Below are 22,153 nucleotides of genomic sequence, written 5' to 3'. Positions count from 1 at the left end.
AGTTGCCAATTTTCATGTGTCTCATTTCAAGTCAATCTGAGCTCAACTAGGGGCTGAAAAGCAAAAGCCCTGAAGGTCAGAGTAGTCCAGGAGGGATCCCAAACATCTAAAGGAACCAGACCTAAAGCAATTGCAAAGACACATGCAAATGGAAACAGCCTGAGCTTTTCTCAGCATCATTTTAGAAAAAGAATGCAAAGATTCATCAGAGTGACTGCAATCACTAGTTAAGAGACAATCCATCAAAGAAGTTTCAATGTCAGGGAAAATTTCTTGAACATTCTTGGTAAGTTGGTTGGCTACAGCTTGACATTTATTTAGAATGTATTAGCTGTTGATGTAACAGACATAATAGTGTATCTGTCAGGAGAGAAGGGAAGTCGAGGAGAGGAAAGGGAGGAAGGGAAGGAAAGAGAGGGTTAGGAAAGCAGGATGGGGGGAGAAACAATGTTTTCTGTGTAGGGTAGCAGTCCCCAACTTTTTTGGCACCAGGGACTAGTTTCATGGAAGACAATTTTTTCACAGATCCACTCACCTGCCACTCACCTCCTGCTGTTCCCAAGTTTCATGGAAGACAATTTTTGCACAGATGGTGGGGAGTGGGAGGGTGGCAGCAGAGCTCTGTGGCCTGGTCCCTAATAGGCTATGGACTGGTACTGTTCTGCAGCCCAGGGGGTTGGGGACTGTAGGCATAAAGCAGTATATATGCCATTGGCTGGATTTTGTCCCCCCAAAATTAAGATGTTGAAGCCCTCATCCCCAGTACTTCAGAATATGACTGTACAGTATCTCAAGACAGGGCATTCAAAGCAGTGATTAAGTTTAAAGGAGGCCATTAGAGTGGGCTCTTATCCAATCTTATGGGTGTCTGTATGAGGAGGAGATTTGGCTACACAAAGAGACACTTAGGGATTTGTGTGCACAGAGAGGCGATCACATGAGGAGGCAGCAAGAGGGTGGCCATCTGCAAGCCAAGGAGAGAGGCCTCAGAGGAAACCAACCCTGCTGGCCCCCTTGATCTTGGGAAGAATAACAGCACCTTTCTTCATAAGTTTACTGTAAAGACTAAATAGATCAATCCATGTAAAGCACTTAGAAGAGTACCTGGCACACAGTAGGCACTCAAGAACTGGCAGCTGGTATTGGTGCTGCTGTTACTGACAAAGGGGCTCGGGAAACACCAGCAGACCTACTAGGATATGTGTCTTTGCTGTATATACCTATACATTACTGACTGGATGAAAACATCCCCACCAGCTTTCTAACTGACCTCGGGCATGTGACTGGGCCCTTAGGGGCCTTTATTTTCATGCTCACACAATGGAAACCATAACTTCTGGTTATGCTCAATGGCTCTGCAAGAAGAAGGCTATTTGGTTTTCACTGGGGGAAAGGTCCCACTAGGAAGAGAGCTGAATGAAGGTATCCTGTCTGGAGGAACCATATCTACCTCAAGTGACAGCAGAGACTATTTGGCCAGAGCTGTGGACTGGAAGCACTCAAACTCAGGATCACTGACTCTTATTAACCCTGGGACAAATCTTCTGATGTGCCTCCCTCTCCTGGGATCTGATAGAGCTGCTGAAAATTGAGAAAGTGGCTTTCTACCTGCCTGATGTCTCAGTCTTCTGAGGAAGCAGGAACAGGGGGAGCAGAGCGATGGGATAAGATAGCACTGGATCGGCCGGGCGCTGTGGCTCACGCCTGTAATCCTAGCTCTTGGGAGGCCGAGGCGGGCGGATTGCTCAAGGTCAGGAGTTCAAAACCAGCCTGAGCAAGAGCGAGACCCTGTCTCTACTATAAATAGAAAGAAATCAATTGGCCAACTGATATATATATATAAAAAATTAGCCGGGCATGGTGGCACATGCCTGTAGTCCCAGCTACTTGGGAGGCTGAGGCAGAAGGATCACTCGAGCCCAGGAGTTTGAGGTTGCTGTGAGCTAGGCTGACGCCACGGCACTCACTCTAGCCTGGACAACAAAGCGAGACTCTGTCTCAAAAAAAGAAAAAAAAAAAGATAGCACTGGATCTACTTCTCTGCTCTCGCAGGTTACCTCCACAGGCAGGGGGTAACTTCTGCTCCGCCACTGTTCCACATCCTTCAGCCAGCAAGGAATAGTGCTGTGGTGTGGGAAATCAGCCATTTTTTTTTTCTTTTTAAGTGTGAGGTTTTCAACTCAGTTTCTCTGAACCATTCTTTGGTGCCTCTAGTTCTGAAACCAAGACAGAAGTTCTCACGCTACAGTTCACCACCTGCAGTCAAGCAAGTCATATATGATGGGGGATGTGGAAGGGACAGCACCAGTGCCCACATTGGCAGCATGTGCCGGCTGAACCCAGCTCACAGGGGAAGGCTGAACAAAATATACCCTGCCTAGTAAGACACAGAAAGCACCGCCTTCCCTTCCCGACCTGGATGTTCCACTCATCAGGGGCTCAAATGGTCTGTCTATAAGGTGCTTTGTGCTCCTTGGAAGAAAAGGTCTAGTCCATATAAGCTACCTTGGGAGTCCTGTTAAAAATGTAGATTCTGGGCTGGGAGCAGTGGCTCACGCCTGTAATCCTAGACTCTGGGAGGCTGAGATGGGTGGATCGCTCAAAGTCAGGTGTTTGAAACCAGCCTGAGCAAGAGCAAGAGGCCATCTCTACTAAAAATAGAAAGAAATTAATTGGCCAACTAAAAATATATAGAAAAATATTAGCTGGGCATGGTGGTACATGTTTGTAGTCCCAGCTACTTGGGAGGCTGAGACAGAAGGATCGCTTGAGCCCAGGAGTTTGAGGTTGCTGTGAGATAGGCTGACGCCACGGCACTCTAGCCTGGGCAACAGAGTGAGACTCTGTCTCAAAAAAAAAAAAAAAAATGTAGATTCTGATACAGTAGCTCTGGGGTGGGGCTTGAAACTCTACATGTCTAACAAGCAGCACCCATGGGATACTGGTCCTCGGACCATGCTTAGAGTGACTTTGAGTTATGAGTACCTAGGACACTGATTCTCCAGGAGTGGTCTGGAGAGCCCTACATCATTGTCGCTTGGAGGCTTGTTCATTCCCTGCCATTACCTGGCCCAGACATGCTCAAACAGACCTTCTGGGGATGGGGCCTGGTAAGCCCCTCGGGTGATTGCTATGGACATGAAGTTTCAGAACCATTGCACAAAATCAATGGTTCTCAACTCCAGCTCCATGTTAGAATCACCTGGGGAGCTTTTAAAACCATGATGCCCAGGCTTCCTCACCGATCACGAACTCAGACTGTCTAAGGGTGGGGCAGGGCTGGGCTTCAGTGTTGTGTTGTTTGTTTTCACTAGTTTGTTTTTAATTTAATTTTTAATTAACTAATTATATATGCTTATGGGGCACAATGTGATGTTTTGATATATGTTAACATTACGAAATGATTAAATCAAGCTAATTAGGTGAGCTTGAAACAGAGCTTAAAATTCACTGCTTTAGATCAATGCTCTCTCTTTTAATTTCTGCTGATTGTATAAGACACATCTAGAAAAGTATAACTATCATAAAGGTATACATGAATATTGGTGGGGAGAGAGTAAAGCATAGCTGTGGTTTTAGGATCAAGAGAGGCTAAGGCTCCAGTCATAACGGGAGCGTTAGAACTTTTGTGACTCCCTGAACGTTGGTTTCTTCCTCTGTAAAACAAGAGGCAATGATACTTGTCCTATGTATTGTTCATACACTGTTCTGTGAAAAGACCTTATAAACTATAAAATTCTATCCAAAAAGAAGGATTGTCATTTCAAGGTTTAAACTATGATCTGAATGTTTAAGGGAAATTTTAGTCATGAAACTAGAAAGCAGCAGTAATGATTTTACAGGTGATTTTGTTTTCTGAATTTTCTAATGTGTTCTGCTACTCCCTCCCCCTCTAAGCTGGTTTATCACTGAGGCCCTGGCTACAGTGGGATTCTCCCTGCTAGCCACTAGGGTTTGTGCGGTTCAGACTGGCCTGTGGGTTTGACTGAACAGAGAAGTCATCTAATTCTTTGCCCGAGGGTAGTCTTGGCAAAGTGAACAGGCGTTGAGGCTCCCCAGCATATTATTCTAAGCCATTGTGGCTGAGTCTTATATGAGAATCCCTTAGAATACATGGAAGCTTCTTTCCTTCCACTAAACCTCTGCAGGAGTTTCTGTCAGCTTTTTTGCTCTGTCCTAGTTCTGATCTAAACACTTACTGTACCTCCAGAGTTCCACAAAATACTCCCACCCCCAGTAACCTCCACTGCATCTGAACAGGACTGCGTCAGACCTCAACATTAACCACAAAGATATTTTTAAAATTACATGGGCATATGAGTTAAGAATGAGGCCAACCACCAGATAATAAAGGTGAAAATAAATACTGTTTTGCATGTTGCTGGTACATTCCTAGAAAAGGCTACTTACCAGCCGAGTATTTACCACAGGAAACAGCAACGCCAGAAGAGCCCCATTCAACATGTGCATCTGCAGCCTAGAAGAGGGAGAAGACAGAGTTTAGGTCACGCTCAGACTCTGATGCAGAGGTGGAAAAACACATGTGCGATTACAAGTGGCTCTCTGTGGAAAACAGCACTAGAGTTTGCACACACACAAAATAAATTAAAAGTGACATATTTTGTATTAACTGAAATGTTCTGAAGAGCACCACCACTGGCTCGGAATCCCCCAAACACTTCCTGAACACACTTTGGTGGCAATACCTTATTACATAATGAGCTCTGTGCTCCCTAAACGTCCAGTTAGCTCTAATCAACAGCTTCAATTGCCGCAGCTCGGGTGGCATTAGAAAAGGAGAACTGCAGTAGCTAGGCGCTCTGTTATTACAGTAGAAACCTATTTATTATAACGTAGCTGCTTATTTACACAGCCACGTTCCATCCTTTTCCCCAAACATGGCTGGAAAAAGACTAGTACAACCCAGGGAGCCAACATCAGTGTTTTGCAAATTGTGTTTCCCCATTTTCTTAGAAATGCCTTCAGCAGTTGCTGCTGGAGAGAGGGTGCTCAAAAGTGGCAGCCTTGCAGGTTATCTCAGACCTGGTTTACATAGTGGGCTCTGTGACTTAAAAGCGAAACAAAAAAGAAGAAGAAGAAGAAAACCACTGGTCTCCAGCAGTGGTAGTGCTACTGTTTCCCAATCTCAGACTTGTTAAAATGCATACATACTAGAAACAATGAACTCAGGAACAAATCCCATTTGTGAGGACTCTGGGAATAGAGTTAACTAGCTTCCTTCATTGTTCAAGGCAAATGGTTCTTTACTATTAAGCGAGACACAAAGAATGACAGACTGTTCCTCTTGAAGAAAAGCTGATTTGATGGGTCACAGACCCATCAAAGACACCACCAAGTCAATCAATGTACTTCTTAGAACTCAAGATACTAGGGCTCATTCTCTCTCCCTCTCTCTCACACACACGCGCGCGCGCACACACACGGCAGCCCTATGATACCAGGATACCTCCATACCTCCTATGCCCTAACTAAGAAAGCAGTCCATACATTGAAGACCCCCTAGAACTTTAGCTCTTCTGTTGAAACTCAAAGATGTGTGCATAATTCTAAGAGATATTACAAGGAGACCCCAGAGGCTGCTTTTCATTTCTCCCAGTCTGTTTCTTCCTGCTGTTCTGTCATCAAACCTCGATCATAATGATGATATGCACTTAATATATTCCAGGAATCCTGAATCAAAGACCAGAGGGAAGAAAAATATATTCCAGGCAAGTATCCAACTGTTTTATATAAACTCTCTGGCTTAATTTTTATAGCAATCTTCTGAGATAGGTACAATAATAACTTTTCCCATTTTGTTCATGAGGAAACCAGGTTGAAAGAAGTGGGGTAATCTGGTCAACACTGCATATAAGATAGTGGAGCCAGAATTCAACCCCAGGCTTACCGGACTCCAGACAATAAACTCTTCTATTCCTCTTGCTACCTTATATTAGAGCCTTCCTCCCTTCCTCCTGCCAAAGTTTGACCTCAGGTGGAGAATCAGGGATGCTTCTTTTTCCTTCCTTTTGGTTTCAGGGTTCTCTATACCTCCTCCTGCATTCCCTGCCCTAGACTTAATATGATTGCAGGGATGATTGAACTAAAGAAGGTTCTTTGGCCATGCCAGGACAACACAGTCCTACAAGTTAATAGGGCTTGGCTTGGTCATAAAAAGGAGGAGGCACAACCAATTCAATGTCACTCCTGCCTCCTGGGCTAGCCAGGCTACCATGCTTTTTCAGCAGAGTCATTCAAGGGGGTAACCCCTGTTCTCATAAACAGAGTACTGAAAACTCTGGTTCAGCCCTCAGTGCCTAGAGCAGGAGCCATTAATAGCCATTCTAGGCCTGGGGTCAAGTAGGGTCTGGTTTAACCCTGCCCGAGCCCTCATATGTAACAGCTAAAACATAAAGGCTCACCCTGGGAGAGGAAAAATCACATTAATATTCCAGGTAAAGCTGGATTCCATTGCCCGGCTTTGAGATGTACCTCAAAGGAACGTCTGCATTTGCATAAGGCCAATTAGACATTTGAGCACCAAAAGTCAAATCTTGGAGATGATGGAATTAATTCTAAGTGCCCATGGAAGGCCAAAGATAAAGAAGGTAAAACTAACACGAAGATTCAAAACAACTAATCATTTCCTAGATAAAGACAAGCCTTGTTCTGGGTTCTCAAAATTCAGTTATGCAAGCTACATATGTGCCAAAAGGGTGAATTATCTTTAATATATAAAGAACTCTTGCATATTAATAATTATAAAAATTTCTAACATGTATTCAGCATTCCTATGTATAAATTGCTGGGCTAAGAATTCAAATACATCAATCTCATTCAATTGTCTCACAGTTTTTAATATAATCATCATCATCTTTTTCATTTCATAGTTCCAAATGATTAAGTGACTGTCCCAAGATCTCACAGATAATAAGTGGCAGAGACTGAAGTCACACACAGGTCTCACCAAGTTTCAGGTCTGTGGTTTCGCCACTGTACCCCGCTTCAAATCCACAGTATGAATGTTAGACACGTTCCATGGGGGGAGGGGGAGGCTGGCTGCAGATCAGGTAGGAAATAGTTCTGGATGCCTACAGGGTAGGGAAGGTCATGCCTAGAGACAATGAAACCTCTTTTGTGTTTTGTGGCAAAACCACATTGATCATACAGTAACTACAATGCCCTCTACAGACACAAAGGACGGCCCTACAGGTAAATGACTGATCAAATCAGAAGCAAAGCCTTTTGCTTTTATTTTATACTTGCCTCCAGCCCACCACCAAGATTTCTATTGGGTATAAGAAATGGATATTTGGCACTAGAAAGTCCTATGAGAGTTTCTCCATCTATACAATGGGAACCATAATAGTACTCAACTCACAGGATCGTTATAAGGAAATAATATGTGTAAAATGCTTAGAAAAGTACCTGGTATATAATAAGACTCGTATAAGTGTCTGTTCAATAAATGTTGGAGAACTCACCTACAGCCCCAAGATGGATGAATGGAAAGAAGGAAGGAAGGGAGGGAGGGAAAAAAAAGAAACAAATAAAAAGAAAAGAGAAGAAAATCATATGGAAGAGCCAAACAGTTTAAAAAGTTCAAACTATGAGAAAGAGTGCAGAGAAAGCAAAATGACAGATAGAAGGCCAGAACAAAAAAGTAGAGCGTGGAGACATACTTCTGTCAAGTTAGTCATACTTATAAACCTCCTTCTTGCCAGATCAAAGTCTTGGCCATTGTACTGTATATACAGTTGACCCTTAAACAATGCAGGGGTTAGGGGCACCGAACCCCAGCACAGTCGGAAATCCATGTATAACTTTTACTTTCCCCAAACCTTAACCACTAATAGCCTACTGTTGACCAGAATTCCAAGAACAAAAACAGTCAATTAACACACATTTTGTATGTTATATGACTATATATTGTATCCTTACAATAAAGCTAGCTAGAGAAGAGAAAATGTTAAGAAAATCATAAGGAAGAGAAAATACATTTACACTACTGTATTTATCCATACTGTGAGTTTGTGCCATCTGTGTGAATTGTCTGAAATAACAGGCAACCACAGCTGCAGATCTCAATCTATGGGACATATTAAGCAATTCAACTTTTTCTGGTAATGTCATGACTTTGCTTCTTGACAGCACTTCCAGCATCACTAGTGGCACTTTGCATGAGTCTCATGGTGTTGCTCAAGGTTTTTGGTATTGCACTAATCATGAAGAAAAATATGTAAAAACCACTAGAGATCACTTTTAATTGCAATACACAATTTATTGAAGAGACAACTGCTCACATGGAGATAATTAGTGTCACCTAGCATTTTAAGCATACACTTGCAACACTTGAGCTCACTGTAATAGCAACAGGAGTGCACACTGGCTACAAAATTATTACAGCAATACAGTATGTACTACAGTTAATTTCATGCAGTTATAATTCAATACTTCATCTTTACATTTGTTTACATTTCTTTCAACTGCGAATGGCGTCTGTTTGTGTGGGTAAGTTTTGATAAAGTTTAACTTTTTATAACAGATTTGTGTATATTTTATGGTAGTAAATGATAAAATATACCAGTATTTTATGCATTTATGACATACCTAACTTGTTCTTATTTTTTTTCAATATTTTTAGGCCACGTGGTTCGTTTAGCTTTTTTCAAATTGTCAAAAATCTCCAAAACATTTTCCAATATATTTATTGGAAAAAATCCGCTTATAAGTGAACCTGTGTAGTTCAAACCCATGTTGTTCAAAGGTCAACTGTACATTTTATTTTCTGTATATTGTGATGTTTGGACATCTTAAAAAACCTCTCTGGCTGAGGAGAGCCTGCCCCTCTTGGGGCTAGCCAATCCTTAGAGATAGCCAGGGCTCAACCAGGAACATATCTTTGATATGCAAGCTAACCAATCCAGAGCCAGATCTCCTCTTTTTGTCCCTTCCATCCCAGGAAGCTATATTCCTCTTCCTTAATCACCCAGGGGGCCAGGAACCAGGCAACCCCTACAGAGCCTGCTGAAATCATTCAAACTAGCCAATCCTTAACTGTTCACTCTGCCCTTCCTTGCTCTTCCTGTGTAAAGACAGTGACCCAAACCTTCCCCTTGGTCCTGCCTCATGACCACCCTGGTGTCTTTCTAAATTGGCCCTGACTAGCATACTGGGCCTCCTGACTCTAGAACCTGTGAGTATAATAAGTATTGTTTCCCCTCCCCCCAGCCTTTCCTCCATCTCCTCTTGTGGCCACACCTGACTGACCACCACATAAAAGAATACAAAACAGCCATTACTACTATCACAAATTTTTCCTGTAAGCCTTTTTGTTTTTGTATAGGATACTATGCTGAGTTAGCTTAGTTGGTAAGAACCTGAGGCAATATAGTAAGAGTTATGGGTTTAATTCTCTTCCAGGTGAGTTAATTTCATTAAATATAGTTCCACAAACATTAATCAATACATTACTGTGTGGGAAAAAGAAGATCTGTATAAGTAAGACATAGTATGTGTGCTCAAGAAGCTAACAATCTTAATGGGAAGGCAAGAAATGAAATAACTAAATAAAATGGAGTATTATAATGGATAGGGTTTGGAATCAAACCTACATTTAAGTCTTATCTCTACCATTTACTGGCCAAGTGACTGGACAAAACACTTAAAATATGTGTGTCAGTTTCCTCAATTGTTAATGGAGCTAATAACAATACCTACTAAAAGTGTTGTTGGGAGAATTGAATAAGACCATGTAAAGTGATCAACATAGTGCCTAGGTAGCCATTATTATCTTTAATAAATCCATATAAATATCACATTCATAACAAATCTTCACAAAAGGACTTATATTTCAATTTAGTACTTGATTATAACCAAGAGCCAAAGATAATGGAAGAGATGACAAGTTCTGTGGGTAGCTAGAAAGGCAAATTCATAGAGACAGGAATTCTCAAAGAAAATTATAAAACATTTTGAACTGGACAAACATAAAAATACAATATATCAAAATGTATGAGATGCTTATAACATGAAATTCTTATAGCAAAAAGAACGGTTTCAAATCAGTAATCTAAGCTCCCACCTTAAGAATCCAGAAAAAGAGCAAAATGAACCCAAAGCAGGCAGAAGAAATGAAATAATAAAGAGCAGAAATCAATGAAATTGATAACAGGTAAAACAATACAGAAAAATCAATAAAACCAAAAGCTTTTCTTTAAAAACAAACAAATACAATTGATAAACCTCTAGACAGAATGACATGGTTACAAAGAAGACAAAAGTTACCAATATTAGTAATTAAATAAGAGACATAACTATGGACCCAAATAGTTAAAAAAATAATAAAGGAATACTCCAAGCAACTCTATGCACATAAATTTGACAGCTTAGATGAAATGAACAAATTCCTCAAAAACCACAAACTACCAAAACTCACACACGATGAAATAACACGAATAATACAATTAAATAAATTAAATTCATAGTTAAAATCATCTCAGTAAGAAATATCCAGACCCAACTGGTTTCAGTGACCAACTCTACCAAATATTTATATAATCTTGTTTAAAAAAATAGAAGAGAAGGAAACATTTCTCAAGCCTCTTTGAGTTGAAGAGGAGAAAGAATAGATACATCAATCAATGAAACAGAATAGTCTATCACTACATTATTATTCAGATATCAAAACAAGGAAGGGGAAGGAGGAGGGGGAAGGAGAAGGAGAAAAGAGAAACTGAGGGTGAGGAAAGGTAAGGAGGAAGGAAGGAAGAAAAGTAAGACCAATATCCTTCATAAACATAGACACAAAAATCTCAATAAAATGTTAGCAAATCTAAAGCAGCAATACATAACAAATAATACTCCATGACCAAGTTTTCCCTGGTAATACAAGGTTAGTTCAATATTTAAAATTCAATTAATATAATCCACCAAATTAGCAGAGTAAAGACTAAAAAGTACATGATCATATCTAATGATATGGAAAGAGCATTTGTCAAAATTCAACTTCTACTCATGATAAAAACTATCATCAAATTAGGAATAGTAGGGAACTTCCTCAACCTGATAAAGGGCACCTAAAAAATACTATACCTAACATGATATTTAATGGTAAAAGACTGAATGCCACCCACCAACATCAGGAACATGACAAGTATGCCCACTCTCACCACAATTATTATACTGACAACCTAGTCAGTACAATTAGGCAACAACAAAAAAAGAGATTGAAAGGGAAAACATAAAACTGTCCTATTTTCAAAGGACATTATCTGCACGAAAAATCCAAAGAATCTACAAAAAAGCTACTAGTGCTAATATCCAGGCTTAACAAGGCCTCAGGATACCAGGTGAACACATAAAAATCAATCACATTTCTACATAATAGCAGTGTACAATTGGAACCCAAATTTTTAAAATACCATTTATAATATCTCAAAAACTGAAATACTTAGGTATAAATCTAATAAAATATGTACAGAACTATGTGCTGAGAACTGCAAAATGCTGATAAAAGAAATCAAAGAAGACTTAAATAAATGGAAACATACCATGTTCCAGGATTGAAAGGCTCAACATAGGAAAGATGTCAATTCTCACCAAAATGATCTATAGATTCAAAGCAATTCTAATCAAAATCTCAGCAGGATCTTTTACAGATAGAAATAAACTGACTCTAAAATGTATATGAAGGGCAAAGAAACAGGAATAGCTAAAATAATTTTGAAAAGGAAGCAGATAGATAAAGGAATCACACTACGTGATTTTAAGGCTTTACTTCAAAGTTACAGCAATAAAAACAATGCAGTACTGTCCAAGAATAGACACATCAATCAATGAAATACAACAGTCCAGAATTAAACCCACACTGATATGGTCATTTGATTTTTGACAATTGTGAAAATGGTATTGAAGCAATTGGACATTCCTATATAAAACAACACACTTAACCTAAACCTCATTCCTTATATTAAAGCTCAGTCATAAATCTAAATAGAAAATGTAAAACTATAAAACTTTTAAAAGAAAATATAGGCTAAAATTTGTGACCTTCAGTTAGGCAAACAGTTGTAAGACATGATACCAAAAACACAATATTTGAATTAAAAAAGTGATAAACTAAACTTAATCAAAAGTAAAAATTTTTGATCTGTGAAAGATAATTTTAAGACAATGAAAAGACAAGCTATATAATGGGAGAACATGTTTGCAAATCACATACCCAACAAGAACTTTGATCAAAGATATATAAAAAAAATCCTTAAATTCAACAAAAAAACAAACAACCCAGTTTAAAAATGGGCTAAATATACCCTGAAAGAGAAACATGTGAAAAAAAAAATGGGCTAAATATTTGAACAGACACTTCACCAAAAGAAGATATTTCATATTATTGAATTTGTTGCTATTTTCATAGCAAATAACCATGAAAAGATGTTCCATGCCATGAGGGAAACGTAAACTAAATCCACAATCGGATGTCACTCCTCACCTATTAGAGTTGCAAAAATAAAAATGCAATAGCAGGCCAGGCGCCAAGGCTCACGGCTGTAATTCTAGCACTCTGGGAGGCTGAGGCAGGAGGATCACTTGAGGTTAGGAGTTCAAGACCACCAGCCTGAGGAAGAGCAAGACCCTGTTCTCTACTAAAAATAGAAAAATTAGCTAGGCAACTAAAGATAGAAAAAAATTAGCTGGGCGTGGTGGCATGCATCTGTAGTTCCAGCTATTCAGGAGGATCGCTTGAGCCCAGGAGTTTGAGGTTGCTGTGAGCTAGGCTGACACCACCGCACTCTAGCCTGGGCAACAGAGCAAGACTCTGTCTTAATAATAATAATAATAATAATAATAATAATAATAATGATAATGATAATAATGCAATAGCAATTGCTGGAGAGGATGTGGAGAAACTGGAACTCTCAGGCATTGTTGGTGGAAATGTAAAAGTACCACTTTGGAAAATAGTTGGAAGGTGTCTTATAAAGTTTTTTTTTAAAGTTTAAATATTTAAAAGTACTCATGTTATAACCCAATAATTTTGCTCCTGGATAATTAACCTACTAAGACGGAAACTCATATTATGTGGAAACCTGTACATAAACATTCACAGCAACTGTGTTCATAATAGCCAAAATCTGGAATCAGTCCAGATGCCCTTCAATGGGTGAACAGATAAACTGTGGTACACACATACTATGGAAACCCACTCAGCAATAAAAAGAAATGAATGATTGATACATGCAACAACTTGGATGAATCTCAAAGGCATTATGCTTAGTTAACAAAACCACTCTCAAAAGCTTCTATAAGCTTCCATTCATATAACATTCTCCAAATGACAAAACTGTCGTGAAGGAGAACTGTTCAGTAGTCACCAGGGTTTAGAAATGTGTCACTCTAAAGGGACAGTATGAGAACTTTTTAAAGTGATGGAACTATTCTATATCCCGATTGTGGTGGCAGTTACAGTAATCTATACTTGTGTTAAAACTCATACAACTTTACACCCAAAAAACTCAATTTTATTATATGACAAATAAAATTCAAACATACACATATATATTTGAATATATATATGAAGGAAAGCACTGAACTCTCCCAGCCTTACCTTTCATACCTACAAAGTAAGTGATCCAAGATTCTAGGCCTTTCAAACAATGCTTTCTCACTCTAAAAGTTTTTACATTAAAATTTTAAAATATAGAGAAAAGTTTAAAAAATAAAATAATGAGCACCTGTGTCTCCCATTTAGTGTTAATAAATTTGAAAATTATGGATTCCACTGATTGATTCCACTGATTCCACTGAAATTATTGATTCCACTATTGATTCCCTCTGTATATCCTTCCTGAATACTACGCATCTCCACTACCCCCTGCCAGGGAAACCTCTATTCTGAAGTAGTGGGCTTCCTTCTTGTCCATGTTTATATACATTTATTACATTTGCACATATCTACAAACCATATACAGTATTGTTTCATAATATCATACTATATAATATACATCCTTCAGCAAATTACATTTTTCATTCGACGTGACTTCTAATTATCCATATCGATATATGTATCTCTATTTCATCCGATTTTTACTGCTGTATATTACTCAATTTTATGAACATACCACAAGTTATTTATTCATTGTCATATTGGTGGGCATCTGGATCTACTCTTTTCCCTTCAGTCAGACATGTTGAGATTTACTTTCTGTGATTTGTATTATAAAAACAATAGATTTCTACCATCCCAGATTCCAGGGTCTTTCCACACTGACCCTCTGTTTCTATAAGCCCTTGGTCTGAAAGTACACATTTTTTGCCTGCTTTTGAGGCCCTGTGGCAGGGAATGTAGCTAGGACCTGACATTTTAGAACTGACATATAAGAAAGCATGACAACTGCTGAATCTAGGTGGAGGTCACACAGTGTTCAGTGTACTGCCCTACTTACTTTTCTATGTTTAAAATGTTTTAGAATAAAAGTTGGAATATAAAAACCAAACAAGTAAAGAAAAACCAGAAAAGTACAACAGGAAGGCTTGGCTGGCTTTGCCCGTGGGCACAAAGATAATTCCCTGGTTGCAGCTGGTGGTTTCCCACTTCCTTGTTTTCAACCAAATGGGGCCGCATAACTGCAGTCTCCAGAACATTTTTTTTTTCCTGTGAAGTTCAGGAGTTGGCAAAAGCCCCCATCTAAAAGGTGCTCAACTGGTAAAAGAGGCTACTTACGTGAAAGTAATTTTCATTCCAAAATTTTACTTATCTAAATGAAAGCAATTTTCATTCTTTCAGACTCAAATTCTAACAGTGAGGTACAGAGATGACAAAGTATCAAGATAAGGATAATGCTATATATTTAACAGTTACTGAGTACTTAGTATATGTTAGGTTCCATGCTAAGAGAATGGCATGGGTCATCTCATCTACTTGTCACTACTACTCAAGAAGGTAGATACTATGAATAGTATTATTTTACAAATGAGGAAATAGAGGCTTAGACTTTATTCATTGTTCAGGATCCCATAGTCAAGAATTGGCAGAACCACCACTATAACCCAGGCCATCTAATTCCACTGTACTATTCAAGATCCCTTCAAAATGTCTACCTAACAAGCCAAATGTTTAATTAACAGGACATTGTTTAAATATATTATGTTCCCACAAATAATGGAGTACTATGCAGCCACTAGAAACATGTTTAGAAGAATATTTAATAAGATGGGGAAACAATCATGCTACATTAACTTTTTATATAATACAAAGTAGCATATACAGAACAATCATTATTTTGTTTCTAAAAAAATGGATATATGCCTACAGAATACTGAGAAGAAATTATATCAACATATCAACAGGAATTGTCAGTTATTCTTATTGTCTTCTTTATTGCTGTCTGTAATGTTTCACTTTTTTTCCTCACAATGACCATGGATTACTTTTATAATGGGAATGAAACACTTCTACTTCTTTATTACCAACTGTACAGCTCCTACATACCTTGCCCAGATCTGATTTATTATGCTGTACTGCTTCTGCCCAATATATAGCACAGTAGATTCCTCACTTGGTTTCCAGAAGGACTGGGTGGGCTGACAAAGTTAAAACGGGCCCAAAATGATTGGTCCTCATCCTTCTGCTGAGTGCTGCTTTCCATGTTTCCCCAGATGGGAAAAGTTATCTAAATCTCTAGTCTTCCTTTGACCCAGAAATGATACACATCCAAACATATGCTTAGAGCAGAACAGCCCAGGTGGAAGAAAAAAATAAAAATAGTACTTGCTCCAGACACCTTCAGAAAGAACTTCCAGGAGACTTGTAGAAGACAAAACTGAGTATTTATATGTGTAAAGGAAGGCAGCTTCCATGGTATATGGAAGGGGAAGAGAGACCTGTGAACAACCCAAAAGCTTCCTCCCTCCTCTAAGCATTAAGAATGTATGTGGACACAGGGCAGAGACCTGGCAGATGGCTCCTAGGAAAGCAGACACCTGAGTAGCATTCTGCATAAAAAAGGAAATCAGTCTCCCTGAATTGCTGCTTACTTACTATGGATTTTCCCTTTCCCCTTTAAATCTGCAACATTCCTATGTAGAACTTGCTCTCTCTTGCCAAGAACTGAGGCTTAATAAGGCTTCTCAGGTCATAGGCAGTCTCCCAAATACCTTTTTCAGTAACGAGTCCAAAGTTAAGCCAAAAACAGCCACTTCCAAAGTGAAGGTGCCAAAAGGCTGCTCCTTTTTAACATCATATGACCCCAAACCAAGTTTCAGTTCACATCCCCTCAGGTTCCAGAGCAGCTGGTCTGATGAATACTGGAAAAGGGGAATACTGACATGGTAAAATCATCCTAAAACATTAAGACCTAACAAGTTCAACCTGAGTCTATCTCATGACTTCAGAGCAGTCCTGGAGATCTGAGTCTCCCTGAGAAAAGTCATGCTGTTTAAAAAATCTCAGAGTATAATAAATGGAACCTAGAAAAAGAGAGGGCCACAGGGCTACTGGGCTTGTCATAATATCATATGGCCCAAAGGCCAGCAGGGTATGAATCTTGCAATGCCAAGATCACATGTCAGCTGTCCCAATTCCTTGCCCACCCCCATGCTTCCCTCACCTACCTTGGCTCACACCCAGGCTACAGTCCTCTCTCCATCCAGCAATGCACCTCCTGCTCTCTGCAGCACAGATGAAATTACATCTCATCCCTTCAAAAGCCTCTCCAGACTGAGTCAGCAGATACTTATGACCAAACAATTCCATTTGCATCACAGATCCACTACTCACCATGTGCACACGAAGATGGGCAGGTTTTAGAGTTTCAGCATGGGGGATGGTACCATACATTTCCTGAGGCAGAGGATATATGCCAACTCTCTGCTATGCACTTTTCCTACCCAGGATGGGATGACGGAAGGGTTCCCTGCCATTCAAACTGCACCACTCGGTGACTCACTCCATGTGTTCCCCCAACCTTGCTACGCACCCCTGGATAACCTGGCACATTAAGTGATGGGTGGTCACAATGCAGCTAAACTGCCTCATCACAACCCCAAAGCCTGGGAAACCTTAACTGCCATTCTCTTTTCCTTCAAGATATCCCAACTCAGAGAGAAAGAGTCCCAAAAGGCTAGCTTCTCTTGGAGGCTCCCAACCCCTTGCGAAACCTCTTCTACAAACAGCAACCAAGACTTCAAAGAGCAAGCTGAAAACTAAGAGGCTGACTGCATTTGAGAGTCCTCTGTGATGGTAGGATCCATGGAGACTGGAAAGGAGAAGTGGGTGCTTTCTAGCACCCATGTGATAATGGCACTCTCCTTCAACTTGGATAACAGACCCAGCAGAAAGACCAGGAAACTCCAAACCATTCCATGTTATCCAAGGCTGCTCCCAGACACAGGTCTGCAGTTCACAGGACTAGTGGCTTCTTCAGCCCCTATCCCCAGCTATCAGCCATGACTGGGAGTTCTTAGTTTTTTCTAGCTTCAAAAGGGGAAAGATAATGGACTTTGATATGCTAACTCTGCTCCAAGAACAGCATTAAACACACCAGAGACGTGCTCCCCCTGGGCAGATGGAAGACCATGGTTGGAATTTAGGCTTTTTCCAGGTCTTGGTCAAGCTGGGGGCTGCCAAGGCTAGAGCTGGAAAGTAAGGAGTATCTTCTGCACCACTGAGAGAAAAGTGACTTAGGGTCATGAGGGCAGCACTGTTTCAAGATGCAAGAAGCCCAGGCCTCCAGCTGGCAAGTAAAAATCTTAGTCTGGAGTCTGCAGAAACAATTGACCCAGACTGGTGGCTACATTTTTATCTAATAAGTTTGTTCTGGTTAATAACTATCACGCCAGGATTTTCTAGCCTTGGGAAGAGACCAGATCATTTACAGGAAGCATCAGTAGTCACCATTTGTACTATAAGCAAAAAGCAATGACTGGCTAGTTTTTAAGCTGCATCTGATATGAACACTTCTGACAGCTGCAGAGGTTTCCCAAGCCTCTGGAGAAGTAGAAAATCCCTACTTGGATCTTATGTCAAAAAGTATGAATATGAACTCTGTGTATCTCCATCCCTAAAGACCATGGGATGACATCACCAGGATGAATTGTAGCTTTCAAGAATCACCCTACCCCCACTAAGGTATTCCTTTTAAATACGCAAGAAATCTCTCCCATTACCTTCCAGCTTACTAACATGGCGACATGTAATTTCCTCTCCTGCCCTCCCTCCCTCTCTCCCCTACCCCTTCTGCTGTGTGTGTGTGTGTGTCTGTCTGTCTGTATGCACATGCTAGATCTAATGCCTCTAAATGCAAGATCAGCAAAATATGGTCCTCCTGTTTTGGCCTTTTCTTTGGTGTGATGTGTGTGTGTGTGTGTGTGTGTGTGTGTGTGTGTGTGTGTACATAAATGTATATCCCTAAGATTTTCCATCTTAGCTGTTTTTAGGTGTATAGTTTAGTGACATTAAATACAGTCACATTGTTGTGCAACCATCGTCACCATCCATCTCTGGAACTTTTTTATCTGGTCCTCCTCTTATGTAAATAAAGTTTGTAGGGACACAGCCATACTCACTCATTTAGATATTTCTACGCTGCTTTCATGCTACAACAACAGTTAAGCAGTTCAAACACAGAAATCAGGCCAGACAAGGTGGCTCACGCCTGTAATCCTAGCACTCTGGGAGGCTGAGGTGGGCGGATTGTTCAAGGTCAGGAGTTCGAAACCAGCCTGAGCAAGAACAAGACCCTGTCTCTACTATAAATAGAAAGAAATTAATTGGCCAACTAATATATATAGAAAAAATTAGCCGGTGTGGTGGCGTACACCTGCAGTCCCAGCTACTCAGGAGGCTGAGGCAGAAGGATCACTTGAGCCCAGAAGTTTGAAGTTGCTGTGAGCTAGTCTGACGCCATGGCACTCTAGCCCAGGCAACAGAGTGAGTCTCTGTCTCAAAAAAAAAAAAAACAAAAAACACAGAGGTCATATGGTCCACAAAATCTAAAATATTTACTACCTGCCCCTTACAGAAAAAGAGTGCCAACCTCTGCTCTACACCAAATTACACACTGAATTTCTGGTTTAAAATAGCACTTGGCTAGCAGTCACTAACACAACCTCTCCCAACTTCTAACTGAAATACCTACGAAAATACAGAAAAAGATAAAACTCCCCCAAATCACTAAAGACTTAGACTAATGGTCATCCTATTACCAGAATCTGGGAGAAATCTCCATGAACAATAAGGCTGATGGTGAAATGAGAAAAAACGATCTATAGCCAATTCATGCAGCAGTCCCCAGAAACCTAAAAGAAGACAGAAAAAGACTGAGTCATTCTGCCACCATCACCCTCATGACTTAGAAACCAATAGTTCATCGCCTAATCAGCAAACTGGATAGCAATTCCTCCACCTCTTGGCTACTGCTTGAAGGAAATTGGCAACCCTCCAAACTGGTCTACATCCATTTGGAGACTCCCACTCCCAATAATCAAAAGGGCAGAAGTGATAGAATTGGTGCTAGCACACTGTGTACTGAGAGTAGGAGTCTCCACAAGATAAAACTCAGGTAGTAATGCAAGTGGGCGGCTGTAATTTTTCATATAGCTCATCTGTTCAGAGTATCTGAGAGCCTAGTAGCAGGGGCAGATGATTCCATATCGGTCCAGCAGAACCCACTAGATGAATAGCTGCTAGACACTGGGAAATGGGCTAGAAACTATGTGCATCCCTGCCTGCCAACAGTGGAGCTGAAAAGGCGTTCTAATCAATACCAAAGAGAACCTGAGAACAGTCAAAAGGCAATCTACACACCTTGTCTTTGATGAATGAGAGCCTCCTTTGAATATGCATAAACATAATACAAAAACCCAGCATGGTTCTGGTGAAAGCCTCTGATAGCATAAGGGAAATGCATTCTGAAGCCTTGGAAGTAGCACAAAAGCCTGAAATTTGTATATAAACCAGAAGAAATATTTTAGAAAACTGTTTGTATCCTCAATAGAATGCAAGGAAACATGGACTCTACGAAACAGGTATAGGAAGCCACTAGAATAAAACATATTGAGAAGAAAAGATAACAAGTTTGGGTAAACAGAGAGCTGTTTAGTAAGTAAAAATTAAAAGGAAATAAAAATTACTTTAGGTTTAAAGTAATTCCAATCAAAATCCTAACAGGATTTGGGGGAAAACCTGACAAAAACATTTTAAGTTCATTTGAAAGAAAAAAAAAATGGTTGAGACTAGCTAAGAACAAAGTGTGGGTAATGTGGCAGGCCAGGGAGATGACAAAGGGAAATTTGGCCTATCAGCTGATGCAAATATTAGGGTACAAAACTGGCAGAAAACCCAACAGAGAAATCAACGAGTAGGACAACAAGCCCAAAAAATAAACTCTAGCATATATAAGAATGTATTTATAATAAAAGTATAGTAGCAATAATCATAGAAAAATAGTTATTCAACAAATGGTGCTCAAATGACCCTCTGGGGGGAAATACAAGCTATATCTCTATTTCATACTATTCGCAAATGAATTTTAGATGGAGTAACAATTTAAATATATTTTTAAAACTATTTAAAAATTGGATTGTCTGATCTTAAAACAGGAAACATCTTTTTAAGCATAAAAGCACTGGAAAAATTACCATGGTCTGAAGGAGGTTTGGAAATCAATCAATTTGACCAATAAAAATGTAAAACCAAAATACATCAAAGATATCAACAAAAAATTAGAAGGTGATGTGGGGAAAACATTTACTGCAAAGGTGATAAAAGATTAATACTCTTTATATGTAAAACTCATGCAAATAAACAGGAAGAGAAATACCCCTATACAAAAACTGAGCAGAGAACATGAGTTGACAATTCACAGAATAAAATATATAAACGGCTAATGAACATGAGTAATAAACATAATATTGTATATAGTTGAAGTTTTTCATAATGAAATTTGAAAGAAAACTGAGGAAAGGGACAAGGAGAAAGGAAAAGAGAAGCCACCAGTGAGAGGTGTGGGAGAGCTGGAAGGGTTCCTGACTATACTGCAACACAATCCTTTTTCCTCTCCCCTAGGAAATCTTACTTATTAAGAACCAACCAGGTAGGTTGGCTCATATTATAGAAACGTCTAGGTTCCCCAAATGCAATCAACACAGGTAACTTTTTCAAGTTAGTAGCAAAATAGTAAGCACAAAATGGTCTCTAAGGATATATTGGTTTTACTCAAACCTAAGTGAGAAAAAGGATTCTGTGGTTTGGACACTGACAGTACTCATAGATAACTCTTCAGGAAAGAGCCATTCAAATCAGCCAAATGAGTAAAAAGAAAATGGCTCAGATTCAAAGAGACACTGAACAGAACTGCATGTACAGACACAACACAACAAATAATTCTGGTACTGCTATATGAGCATCCACAGAGATGAGGAGCCAAGAACAGGGAGGATAAGAGGCCTTCAGAGGCAGAAGGCTGCCAGGCTGGAATTCTAGGAGTTAGAGATATTACAGATCAAAAAAGTACCACGCCCAATCTTGCTAGGGTGGTAGGCCACGTGGAAACCACTTCCAATTTTAGCTCCACATCCTGGATGCATGCTTTCTGCTGAGGCAGCCTTTCCAGCAGCAGGCTACTGCAACAGGACTTAGGAAGTCACCTGCCAACTGAGATGCATATAAATTAAGCACTATAGGACCTAGCCAGAACACTGAGGAACCCTCCTCATTCCCCCTTGTCAAGTATACTGTAGGAACCCTATGGAGAATCCTGCCTCTTCCTCACCTCAAAAGGAACTGCCAGCCCCTGCCCAGCACAGGGCATGTGGCTTGCCTGTGCACACCATGCGCCTTTCCTGCAGTGACTGGGCATGCTTCCAGAAGAATATGCCAGCCCCTGCTTAGCTGGAAAGCTGGCAAACTTATGCATGGCTGGCACAGCAAAGGGCCCATAGAGAAAGCTAGAGACAGGTATACAGTGCTAGTCAATGAACTCATAGGACACACTGGCATAATGATCACAGCATTGCCCATCTGTGTACACTGAGATTTATGGAATTTTAAATAAGATGCTTGCATGCTTTAACCATTTAAATAATAATGGAATAGTAGAAAATATTCACTTCAATATAAGGTGGTGATTAGGAATATGGGTTCTGGAGTCAG

At 39.9% G+C, this 22,153-nt stretch overlaps 1 protein-coding gene across 13 annotated transcripts in view; it reads right to left on the bottom strand.

The window, feature by feature from the left end:
- The window catches only part of TMEM164 (transmembrane protein 164), a 159,736-nt gene that overhangs the window by 67,321 nt on the left and 70,262 nt on the right, over positions 1-22,153 (bottom strand). For 11 of the 13 annotated variants that reach the window (XM_075999357.1, XM_012750166.2, XM_012750196.3 and 8 more), the window contains one exon: positions 4,411-4,477. In XM_075999357.1, the coding sequence (XP_075855472.1) occupies positions 4,411-4,477 (67 nt within the window). Of the gene's footprint in view, positions 1-4,410; positions 4,478-6,967; positions 8,359-16,614; positions 18,176-22,153 lie in introns of those variants that run through there. The other 2 variants (XM_012750220.3, XM_012750212.3) reach the window with 2 other exon arrangements.

This window comes from Microcebus murinus, chromosome X, assembly GCF_040939455.1.
Source record: "Microcebus murinus isolate Inina chromosome X, M.murinus_Inina_mat1.0, whole genome shotgun sequence".
Lineage (NCBI taxonomy): Eukaryota > Metazoa > Chordata > Mammalia > Primates > Cheirogaleidae > Microcebus > Microcebus murinus.
The sequence above is the reverse complement of the archived record's forward strand: the minus strand, read 5'-3'. Positions and strand labels throughout refer to the sequence as shown.